Source organism: Melanostigma gelatinosum (genome assembly GCF_949748355.1).
Source record: "Melanostigma gelatinosum genome assembly, chromosome: 7".
Taxonomy (NCBI): Eukaryota; Metazoa; Chordata; class Actinopteri; order Perciformes; family Zoarcidae; genus Melanostigma; species Melanostigma gelatinosum.
In genome coordinates this window covers 12,696,933-12,710,136 of record NC_136640.1, presented here as the reverse complement: position 1 = coordinate 12,710,136, position 13,204 = coordinate 12,696,933, and the positions used below count along the sequence as shown (strand labels likewise).

The following is a 13,204-nucleotide window of genomic DNA, read 5'->3' as shown; positions in this document are numbered from 1 at the left end:
TTCATGAGCGTCACTTCCACTACTTTGACATATAAAATGACCAGAAAATATATCAGAAAAAGTGCAAAAGTCAAGGCCGCTGTTCAGACATTTTTCTTGTAGTCATGTAATAAACAGAAGCAACATGTGTATGATTTTTGAGACCAACTGATTGGAAACCTAACTTGTGTTCCTCTTATGAGATGGTGGTGGAGCATAGTGTATACATAAGTTTGGAGGGAGAAATACCGCCAAGACAAATCAGCTGACTGCCTGTACAATGTTTGTGTTTTCCGACCATTCTTTCTATTGTACAGCCTCTAATGTTGCATTCAGGGTGTTTAGATGTGCAAGCGAATGTAGCTATTACAATATATTTTATTTTGTGGAGAGGCTGCACACTGACATACATTGTATTTTCAACTTGGCAGCAGAGATGTAGTCAACAAGGATGAATGAGCTGTAGTGCGAGCACTCAACTATCAATCTGTGCTCATACACAGGAGCTTTGTCCACAGGAGGAGGGTGGGGAGAGGATATGTGTGTATGTGTATGGGGACATAAATCATTGTCGTTGTGGGGGCTTACCTTCCCTTAGGGGGACAAAACACACTTCCTCGTGAAGTGAATCACAACATTTTAGGGTCAAAACTTTGTATGAGTTTTCGGGTACGGTTAGGTTTAGGTATAGGACGGATTGTAGCAGTTATGATAGGGTAAGTCTCCAGGATATGAAGTGTGTGTGTGCGTGTGCGTGTATGTGCTTGTGTGTGTGCATGTGTGACTCCAGAGAGAAAGTGTCAAGGCTAGAATGACTTTCAATTGAAATGTATATTAGATTCAAATTACATTCTCTTTTTCCTCTATACTTTCCCTTCCCGCTCTCCTCTCCCTCTTGCTTTGTCTTCTGGGAGCCTTAGTCAGCTAAGCTCAGATGTAAAAGATGTTCTTCTCTCTCTGTCTCACACACACACACACACACAGAGATAGATATGCACACATGTTCTTAGCCAAAGGGCAGTTTGATGCAGGTATAAAAAATGAAATTGGATTTGTTGATAATGACAAAAGTAGAGAATAATTTAGCGTGGAATGCTGAAATGCACACATAATAGAAAAACAAATTGTAAAACATGTAATTTAGCCGTAATTTATACGTGTGGCAACGAGTGCTATTCATGCAACATGTCACAGTATAAGAAGTGAGTAAGAAGCGAGCCATTGGCTCAGTGAGGGTTGACGAAGAAGGATAGGAAGGAGGTCAAAAAGAAAAACATGAAGGATTCCTCACAAGATGTCTGAAACTCACATCGCTGTTTTCAAACAATGTCTCCAGTGAGACAGAGTGAGAGAAACAGAAAACTTGCATTTCCCTGGGCATTGTAAAACAATGGCTATGCACATGAACAAAACAGACACACACACAAAAAACTGCACTTTCAAAATACAAATAACCAAGGTACAGAAAGAAAGAGTGCCGCAAAGAAAAGAAATAGGTGAGGAAAAATAGGAAGAGGGCAGGCACGCTGAAAATAGCAGAAAGGGAAGGAAAATAATGATGCTAAACCAGAGGCGGTCAAGGTGGGCCCGATAAGCTCTTGAGGAGAATAAATGTCAAGTCAAGCAGTAAGATAATCATATGGGTAAGGTAATGGAGAAAGTGAGAAGGAGAGACAACATTATGATTCAAACAAACCAAACAAGGGAAGATAAAGGACAAAGCTCAAACTGCTTATAGTGGATTAAAGCTACTTGCATCATTGTGGCTAAATAAAAACAGAATGAAGTTCTTTACAAAAGAATTGGCAAAATAACCTCGACATGTGTTATACTCCACTGACTTCTATGAACTATTGACGTGTGTGAGGTGAAATGTCCGTGTGTGTGTGTGTGCTAACACGCCAGCATATGTTGTTGGAGTCCTCAGGGCACCTCATACACCCCAGAGAGCCCATTGATTAGCTATTAATAAAGCATAGAGATGCCATAGCTCAGAGGGGAGGTCAGCGAGGGCGCTCACACACACACACACACACACGCAGGCAGCTACACAGTTTAAATGAACATGGCAGAGGTTAGGGGAGGCTGGAGGGAAAGGGCAGGACAGGAAAGTCGAGAGTTCATCAAAAAGGAAAAAAGATAAATTGAGTAGAGCAGGTCAAGTTTGTCAATCCTCCATGTCCTCCTTTCACTTTGAGGCTCTCTATCTTTCTCTCGCTTCCGCTGCCTGTGTCCATTGTGGGCTGCATGTCAGAGCTCTGGCTGTCTCCATCCAGTCTTTGATTAACTGTGATCTATGAGGCCGATAAAAGGAATGAATAAAGAAAGCAGCGAAGACAGACGGAAGGAGGTATGAGGAAAAGCTCCTCCAGCTGATGGATAGGACTGTGGTAAAGTTCGGACATCTGAGCGAGAGAGAGACTGATGCGTCACACAGCACACATTTGCATCTCTCGTGCTGCGATATTTGCTGCAGTTTTCATCCATTTTCTTCCTGGTTTCTCGACCCACCACCTTCCTTCTCCTACTTCTCCCCCTCTGTCCCTCCCTCCCACCCTCTCTCCTTCCCTAGCATGTACATCTTCAGGTCACGGGTCATTAGGTCAGCTCCAGGGGGGATGTGTTCTAACGGGATCTTTCTCATATTGCCTTGCCCCCACCATGCTCCTAAAATACAAATAACGTGCAAACACATGCACATCTGTAACAACACAAGCGCACACATAAATACTTGATTCAATATCTTTCTTTTGTTTCTTATTCATCTTTCTCTCTTTACCAACACACACAATTACACCAAACGGCGTGCCACTTAAAGCTAATATTTAATCTATATAATCATTGTTTTCTTTACGAGTGAAAGCTACAGTACGCACTGAATAATGGTCGGCATGGGGATGTTTTTTTTGTCTTTGTCTACTTAAACTAACTAACAGAACAACTTATCTTTTGGAAAGGTCACACAAAACTAATTCACATTTTAGCTCTGGAAGATGTGACAAACACAGTCAGACTATGGCTTGCTTGCTAATTTATACACATGTGCACCCATGCATGCACACACACACACACACACACACACACACACACACACACACTTCTCCACCATGGTTGTTGTGCACCATCAAACAACATTAGATTGCAAGGCGGTGTCAGAGGGATAATTAGAATAACACATCCACTGTATTTCTTCATTATATGTGTCATCTTCACTTACTGGCTGAGCTTCGTCACTGCCGCTACCCCACTACCCCGCTACCCCGCTCCCCCAACGCCCCCAACACACACAGACACTCTTATCCCACCCTAAAAGTCATATGCTTTTTTAGGGCAAGTCATGATCCCCATTAGTGATGGCTTCAAGTATAGATCTGATTGTCTGAACCCCCATCATGTATTTTTACCTCATTAAGTTCTCGGGCTGAAGGAGGAGGCACAGCATGACTGTATGACGAAGAGGGTGTTGGCGAGGACATCATGGTGGGTGATGAGTAATGTTCTGACGTCGGTTCTGCATTTGGCAAAATATCTGACAGCGATTCTGTCTGCTGGCATGTAATGACACTACTAATGTATACGTGCAGGACGATCGTACATATCTATTCAGTAAGAAAGATGTAGACGCACCGCTCAGCTGCAAACTCAGCAAGCAATGATCTCATGCAACGACAAAGACGATGCCGTATAAAAGCATGACAGCTGGCAGGTCAGAAACAAACAGAAACGCACAGATTTACATGTACGAACTCGCTCACACCTTCGCTGAGTGCGGTCAATGAACAACTAATGAATGAAAAAAATGAATGACTAGCAGAGAGGAAAGGAAGCCATCTTCTCTGAGTAAGGCCAAATGAATTTGCCGAAGCGCTATGCAAATTTTCCCTGGGCTAACGAGACTGCCTGCATGATTGGAGTGGCATTGAAATTCTTCTCGTGCACAGCCCTCTCTCACTTCCTCCCTCCCTCCTTCAATCTCCCTCCATCTCTTCCGCCATTTCAATCTCTGCACAGAACATCCATGTTCCCGTGCATGTACAGCATCTCTCTGCCTGTCCGTCTATCATTCCACAAATAACCTGCACATTTATTTCTCAGTGTGTCTCAAAAGCTACAAATCAGCATTTCCTTTCAACGCTCAAATCATGTCAACCAATCAGATACACACTGTGGCCCTATCAGTGTCTGGACAGCAGTGAATGCCCCTGTGTCTTCTTATACTCTGTCTGTCTGTCTGTCTGTCTCACAGACAGACAGACACCCCACACACACACACACACACACACACACACACACACACACACACACACACACACACACACACACACACACACACAGAGTCCGCTCAAACAGAGCGCGCTCAGAGTCGCTCTGCACCTGTTCTCGCTGTAAAACATCCAAACACGAGTGCTGAATAAATAACCCAACCTAACACAAATAGCTGCCAGGTTCACACACGCACAAACACACAAAAATACACGTACACACACACACACCTACACACCACAGCCCATAAACACACATCAATAAGTAAACACCACCTATTTCCCCTCCACAGCTACCCCCTGCCCTCTTCCTCCCACCACTCACACGAGGCACAACCTGCTACCATCGCAAAGACAAACATACATAGATAATAGTTAATGGTCAGAACAGGGATAAGAAAAAAAGAGTCTGATGGAGAGAGAGATGGAGGAGAGAGGGTAGGTGGGTGGGCATTAAGCACTTGTCAGATGCATCTTTAATGGCAGGACACAGCAGCTTTAGAGCCGCTGGCCTCCTCTTCCTCCCTGGGGTGCAGGGGACAACAAGAAACCCGAGCACACACACCTCTCTCTTTGTCCATCTGCCTATCCTCTCATACGTCCTCATACCTATCCGCCTCATTCCATCATCCCTTCATCCGATGCCAACTTTCCCATCTGCATAATTTAGCATGTCATGCTTTTGTGCCACTTTGTCTTTCTTTTTCTGCCGAGTCAGGCATTTTTTTTTGTGCCTATCTGTTGTTCACTTTCAGGTTTGATGGAGTGGAAGGAAAAAACGATGCTTTGTCACTTCATCCCCTAATAAGTGTCTCCAAAAAGGAAGCGTGAGAGAGAGAGAGAGAGAGACAGAAAAAGTTAAGAGAAGAGTGGATTGGCAGAGGGGTAGAGAGAGCAACGGGCCTCTGCAGAGTGGCCACAAAATGGAGACTGGGACAGAAGCTGCAGCAGCTGTGGTGACGCTACACTTCACGGAGAGAGAGAGGCAGTGTGTGTGATAGAGAAGGGGGATTAAACAACCTCTATCAATGAATGCAGAAACTCAGACGTCACACATCAACACTCTCCCTCCCTCTGTCTCTCTCTCTCTCTCTATATCAACCAATCAAGAATTCAAGAAGCAGATGAATCAATACATCTATTTATTTCACTTGTTATGGTTCTCTAGTGGTATTTTTGTCATTCTGTATGAAGCCTCCCCATTTAATCAAGAAGTGTCTACTCTACAATCTCATCCACAGGAGCTTTTGAACAAGTTATTATTCACATTATTGTTACATTCTATATAAATCTTCTTAAAAACAAAAAATAGAAACACTTCTTAAGTCACCAATTGGATGAAATTCAACGCAGAGTTATAACCGAGATGACTCACACTGTCAATGTTTTCTCCAACATTTAATGAAGCTTATATGTGATGTGATTCATAAACATGTGTGCATCAATCATCTGAAAATATGCACATGCAACATACATTGTCTGAAAGACATCTGTAAATGTCTAATTGATGCCTACTATCAATAAAGAAAGATTTTTAAAATGTGTGCATCAATGTCACAGTGTGTACAATTCTACAGTATTGGTCCAATTTCATCATTAAAGTCAACATAAGATCAAATAAAACATAAACAAAGCTGAACTGTTTTTTTTCACAGTGACAGTTATAAGTCACATTTTGTTATGAGCGGCTGAACTAACTACATATGGTGCAACCGACACTCGATTTCTTTAAGTTGATACCAGAAGTTGACACTAGAAATGAAAGTAATTCAACAATATATAAGAGCTGATGTCATGTTTATGTTTGTTTTGAAACGATGTAACGGTTTCACTCTTGGTAAATGCCTTCAGACATATATCTTTGGCAAGATGGTCATGTAATGTCTTGCCCTTCATTGGCTAACATATACACAGATATCTATATAGATGCAAAAAGAGGATATTTGCAGATACAGTACTTTGGCCCAACTAATTAATTGGTCTCGCTCTAATGTGTACTGCTCAGGCACACAGTGTCTCCCAAACCATGAAAGACAGACAGACGGAGAGAAAAGTGCTAAAATCTCCACATTTGGAGATAAAAGATTCATTCTCCTGACAGTGATGACATGTACGCTGCCTGTCACTGAAGTGTACATAAGTATGCAGCTATGTCATCTGTGTGAGTGTGTGTGCGTGTGCGTGTGCGTGTGCGCGTGCGTGTGCGTGCGTGTGTGTGTGTGTGTGTGTGTGTGCGTGTGTGTGTGCAAGGGCAGAGCCGTTGTGATGCACTAATAAAACTCAGCCAGCGATGCATCCTCACACCTTTCTCATTCCGCCCGCCGGTTCGCACCCGTTACCATGGTGACCAGATAAAACTCACACTGTTTTAAGCTCCAACTGGAGGAGGAGATGGATACTAACAAAGTGACACGCACACACAAACACACACACACACACACACACACACACGACGTTCCTTCATACACATCCATCAACAGAGCATCCTCTTTCAGTTCCCCAACTGACAAGCAAACAAATGCTAATTTTCTAACCAACAGCAACACCAGCAAACCATCAATTAGAGGGACAGTCATGGCGAGATAGAGATAGCAGGAGAAGGGGAGGTATGACAGGGGAGTAAAAACCAGGATAGCCAGTCAACACACGAAGCCCTCCTCTGTTTGACTGTCTGCCTGTCTATCTGTCTTCTCCGCCCCACATTGCTCCGTGAACGGGCCTCAACGAAAACAGATTTGGCTGTCAAATACTGACACGACACCCAGGCAGGGTCGTCTCACAGTGAGGCCAGCTGTCAGCAAACACCCTCCTGCCTCTTCATCAAAGCCCATTCAAACTCAGCTTTATTGACCAACACAGCCGTCTGTGTGACATGTGTCATCCTGTCAAGCCAATACCTTGGCATACACTGTCCCTTATAAATGGCAAACCACTAGAGCAACTCGAGTGCTATCGAAAGAAAGAAAGAAAGAAAGCTGTACATGCCAGCAGGAGCTGATGGATGGATGGATGGGTGGATGAGGGGGGAAAGCACACATGTGTGAGTGGCCATGATGCCGACACAGGCCACCAGTCTGTACCAGGGAGGGAAAGAGATGAGAGGAGGCTTAGAGCCAAAGATAGATGGAAAGAAGAAGAGGAGCACTGTGTTACTAATAAGACCTATTCATCAGCTCTGAAGAGATAAAAGAGAGAAAGAAAGATGGAAAACAAAAATCTCTCAAAATCCACACACTGAAGAAGTGGAACAAGAAAGCTTTACACTGTATTGTAAGCTGTATATAAATAGACATAATAATATAACATGATCAAAACGTATAAAAACTCTTGAGCATAAAATTATTTTGACATAAAATTATGCAAATCATAGGTCAAATTATACAAAAGCTTTTAATATTTAAACATATGAATGATCCGCTTAGTCACTGAAAGCTGTTCATGTGAGTATGTGTGTGTGCGTTTGCGCGCCTGTGTCCATGTTCACACACATGCTCTTGCTTGTTCGTATGTGCATGTTTTACCTTCAAACAGACTGGCCTGATCTCACCACACTCACACTGAGGGATTTGTGACAAGAGAGGGGAATCCAACAGCAAGCTCAATCGATCCAGACTGGAAACCCCCCTCAGGCCACACACACTAACACACACACACACACACACACACACACACACACACACACACACACACACACACACACACACACACACTACAGCTGTGGTGGATCAATGAATGATCCCGTGTGAAGGACAGAGCCATACAAAAAGGCACACAAACACACACACACACATACACACACACACACACACCTCTATTCACACACTATTTAGAGAGATGAAAGGGGTGCTCGGTATCAGAGACCAAGATAAGGGGCAGAGGGGGCAATACGTATCATCTGACCTGAACAGTCTCATCTGACACCCTGCAATTTGCCATTGCTCCATGGAGCAAATGTTAACACTGCACTGCACAAGCTTGCACACACACACACACACACAGCACACGTAGACACAATATACAGCAGCATGTAGGAGGCTCAGTTTCAAACTGATACTATTATTCCTCACTTACACATGGAATGATATGAACAGAAGATCAGATGAAGCCGAGAGAACAGCTCCAGAGACAGCAGAGCCCAGGAGGTGTGGCTGCTCTCTTTTGGGTGACTGTGATGAGCAGCTAAACAGATCTATCACTCATCAAATTAGATCCCCCCCCCCAGCCCACACACACCCCTCTGTCATTCTCACTCTCTCACACACACACACACACACACACAATCACATGTCTACTAATGCCTGATGTATGCCTGTAAAACAGCTATTAACCACAGCGGTGTCAGTCAGTGAGTGAGGAGCCAGAGATGTGCCAAGCAAAGGCCATTTCATCAGACTTCTTTTGAGTGATTGGACCTTTTTCACTCACTGACAAAATAGAAGATGCCAGTGACACAATTTCATCGATTAAGAGCTGTCAACAATCACAAACATGGTAAACGAGGGAAAAATCTTCTTGATCGAAAATCACACCATAAAAATACAAATTTTTGGTTTGGGATTTATTCAGTCTAAAAATGACAGGAGAGATTTCTCATTTCTCTCAGGGCAAATGTTCTTGAGTTCATTGACATATTGGGATGACATTAGATCATCTGCTTTCCATTGTTATCCACCACCTGATCAAACACAGCGAGCACACACTCGGCCAAATATAACTCACATGGCCGCACGAATGGAGTTCGAGAGGAGAGTAGCACAAAGAGCGGGTGTGTTCCCCCTTGTGTTTTTGCGTGAACCTTTAATGACTCTCGTTTGCTGAATTTCTTACCTGTGACGATGGAGACTGTGTCTTTCTCCCAGGACACCACACTGACGTACTCCTGGACGGCTGAGGGGATGAGGCACTTGAACACGGCAACATTGCCCCGCATGGAGCGCTGGTCGGCCACACGGACTGTGTAGGGCTCCCTGAACACTGAGGTGTGGATAAAAGAGCGGAAGTTAGTCGATGGAAGGATGTTGTTTGATGGTGATGGTGGATACCTTAGACAGGTGCAAGTAACTTTGTAAGAGAATCCCATTTTCCAAAAGCCAAAGATTATGTCGAATTGCTTGTTCGGTCAAACAGTCCAAAACACAAATATATTACATTTACAATGATATAAAACACAGCATCATCAAATGGTCACAGCGAGGATACCATACCATTGGTGGATGACAATTATAATAATAATAACTTTATTTATAGCACCTTTAAAACAGTTTACAAAGTGCTTTGACAGACAAAGCAGCAAAAGCAAGGCAATAAAACAGAAAGCCGAACAGTGCTACTGTTACTAATGTAAAGTTTAAACCCTGATAAAACAGTACAATAGATGAAACATAAAAACTAATTCATAAGATAAAAACAAAACGAAGAAATAAAACAAAAAAAGTACGGTCACCATTCGTTTTTAGCCTCGACCTGAGGATCTAAGGCTGCGAGCTGACTCATAAGGGGTCAACATTTCTTCTATATATTTTGAGGCCAGACCAAAATGGTTGCTTATCATGGTTATGATGTTATCATGTAACATTGTACTTCAGTCAAATGAATGGAAGCAAAACCGTGTCTCACTCGCCCAAGGTGACATGCTTGTTTTGTCTAAACAACAGTCGAAAAAAGATGACATGATATTAAACAAAATGTTACATTTATGAAGCTGGAACATGCAAATATTTTTGCTGAATAAATGATAAAATCAATTATTACATTTTTGATTAATTTTCTGTCAATTACTCAATCGATTAATACAAAAATGTATCAATTGAATAATCAATTGATTAATTGACTAATTGTTTGAGCAGTGTATATAAGTTACAATTCAGTCCTCATTTTAGTTAACATGCTAATGTTTGGCTTAACCAAGAGTAAAAGCCGGAGCAGGTCTTGTAAACAAACTTGTCTGGTGTCCTGTTGAACCCCATTCGGCCATCATTTCTCTCTTTAGCCTCAGATTTGATTGGGGTTGACACAGAGCTGCGTTAAAAGGGATACACAGTGAGTGGCCCTTGGCCTTTTAAAGAGCAACGCCACAGATGCTTTGGCGGCCGTTGGACCTGTCACATGCAGGCGCCGGGCATCAAAAACACTCCCCCTGCACATGACACTAGGAGCACTAGGCTGTGAATCTGCACCAGTGTACAGAAAGAATGGTGGTGATTAAGATGGTCTTAATGATGAAAACAGTAGCCTGTAGCTAACCAAATTATCTCTCCAGTTAACTCCGTCACATTTAGATAAGTGAGAAATGTGAAATGCTGAATCAGAGCATACATTTTCATTAACAAAATTAAGTAAAGTGAAATTAAATGAATGGATTATTTTGGTGAGGAGGAGAGACAGGTATTTTCAAGGGCATGCCAGCCTAACTGAATAAACACTGGCCTGTACTTTCTGAACGGAGCACGGCTTAACCTTTACCTTGATCTCACTGGTATAAAGGGGCATTCCCACATTTTCCTCCAATAACTTTGACATATACTGTACTAAAATGAGACTCTGACATGAGTAAGACGAAACAAAAACAGAAATGAGATGGGGTCTCAGAAAGGCTGAGAGTGTATCTGGCACCACAATCCAAACACGATCTATCACCACGATTCAGGCTTCCCTTAGAAATGAGGACAGTAATGGCTTAACAATGTAAAACACACATGCACACACACACACAACACAGGGAGTGGCCCCCGCCCTGCCGTCTTTTTGCTCTCTCCTCCAGCTCTCCAGTGATATAATTAACGCCTAGCCTGAAGGCCAGTTTCCTTGGTCATTAATAATGCTTTATGCCCGCCGCCACTGTCACTGGAACCCAGTGGAACCGAAGCCAATGTCCTTGTCCAAATGGTGGGGAGTCTTTCACCTTAAAGTCCGAGGTTTAATCTCCGAAGTCTCTCTCTGATTCTGTCCATTGTAAGAAATTTGAGCAAAGAACTGTATGTTCAGTAGATATCATAAAAGTGTTTAATAATTCATAATTAAGAATTCATAATTAGTCATAATCATAAGTGTATTGGGAATGCATAATTAAGATAAACATAAAGGGTTGTAGGATTAGTAGCTAATAAGACATGAAGCTTCTGCCAAAGTTGCAGAAGTTTAACTTTTATACTGAAGGATTATCATAGAAGGGATTAAGCAATAACTGACCGTCATTGAATGTGTTAGGAACTCAGGGAAAGAGAGTCGTGGAGACAGGCGTTTACAGAAGTGCATAGAGAAGTTAGCCAATAGAAATTGAGATAGACGGAAGGGGAGGAGTCGCGAACGAATATGTGGGCGGGGATAGAAGTGTTTTTCTGCCTCTTTTAGCGTGTGGTTGCCTGGGACGGCTGTGTCCTGGGACCAGAGGTAGTTTTTTCCAAAGTGGGTTAATATTGTAATATTTCATAGGAGTATGTACTCCAATGTTGAACTGTAATCGTACTTGCATCAGTGGGATTAAATCCTTTGAACTGTAAACCAGTTTTGGTAGAGTTATTATTGCAGCGTGTGAACTGCACGAAGCAGCTGGACACACGTGTGGTCTGGCCTCCTCCACGTTGGGGTGAGTTTCATCCCCAACACCATTGCTTTTACACTGTTCTACTTTTTCATAATTGGCTGAACTTTGGACCCTTTCTTTCTTATTTCCTGACTTGTGGTGAGCTTAGACTGGAGTAGAGTGGGGACGATTCTTCCAACATTGTTGAAATGGAACCTTGCATCATGTATAGTATGTGACCATGCCAAACATAGATGAGGTATATAACACTGGATTTAGGGGTTAGAAAATCAACTGTGGGGTTACTCATGACGTGTACCTCAGCTAAATTAATGGTTGCAATAAGGAATCCTCTGGAGAGCATTTCACAGATTCAGATTCTGACTTCTCTATATAGCCACAGGACACTAATCTGGGCTGAGGCCTCATTTGTAAACAAGTCAAAGCAAAAGGACAAATAATTCCAATCAAGTCTTCACTTCATTTCTTCAGTCAAACAGCTCTTGCTTCTCCTTGATGCCATCCACCTACAGATCAATAGCCAGGATCGACTGAGTAGCCTCGGCTATTGTGGCCGAGCCAATTCTTTCAATCATTTATTTACTCTCTGATTGACCCTGCTGCCTCTCGTCAATAGCAGGGAAAATCCCCGATGACTACTGTGCCTCTTATAGAGTGTTTAAACCCCACTTGACAGGTTGTAAATGTTTGGCACAATGTTAACAGTCATCACGTATTAATTCAGTGGGAGTTCAAACCCAGTCAAGGTTGCCTTAGGTTTGTATTTATAGTGCTTTGACCCCAGCTCGTCCCACACCTGTTAACCTTTAAGAAAATGTTGTTCAACCATTCCCCTGCCCATTAAAATCATTTGAATAAGCCCTGTATGGCAACATGCCCTTGTAACTATGTAACCAGCTCCAGTAAGAGGCAACTGTTGTGATAGCATTGTCATGGAACACACGTTATTCTTCCAAGATATGAAAGAGCATATTCATTCTCTTGAGCCTTCTGACAGGATTCAAATGGTAGCTCAACTGATTTGTGTGTAAATTGCACTCCCCCTCATCGCATGCGCAGCAGAATCATTAGGATGTTACTGATGCCTGACTATATGCAGCCTGGTTGCCTAGAAACGAGCTAAAACATGGGTCTGGTGCACTGGGCGCACTGGGAGGCAAGTCTTGTATCACTGCCGCGTCAATAATTAACGACGGGGAAACCAAATACTGCATTTACTTATTCATAAAGCGAGCAGCAAAAACAGACAAGGAAAAAGGGAAAAATAATGACATACAGGACAAATGAATGGACGCAGGTTTCATTATCGAATGGAGAGGATAAGAAAAGCAGTCCTTGTGTATCAGGTTCAGAGACCCTAATTATTATATTATTAACAGAATGTCAGCCAGAGAAAAGATGAGGCGGGCAGGTGGAGGAA

The 13,204-nt window shown here is 42.7% G+C and overlaps 1 protein-coding gene across 1 annotated transcript in view; it reads right to left on the bottom strand.

Annotated features, from left to right (window-relative positions):
* dscaml1 (Down syndrome cell adhesion molecule like 1) overlaps nucleotides 1-13,204 on the bottom strand; it is a gene marked incomplete at both ends in the record, with an annotated part of 86,704 nt that overhangs the window by 59,393 nt on the left and 14,107 nt on the right. Inside the window, one exon of the mRNA XM_079272606.1 lies at nucleotides 9,069-9,215. Coding sequence (XP_079128732.1) covers nucleotides 9,069-9,215 — 147 coding nt within the window. The remainder of the gene's footprint in view (nucleotides 1-9,068; nucleotides 9,216-13,204) is intronic.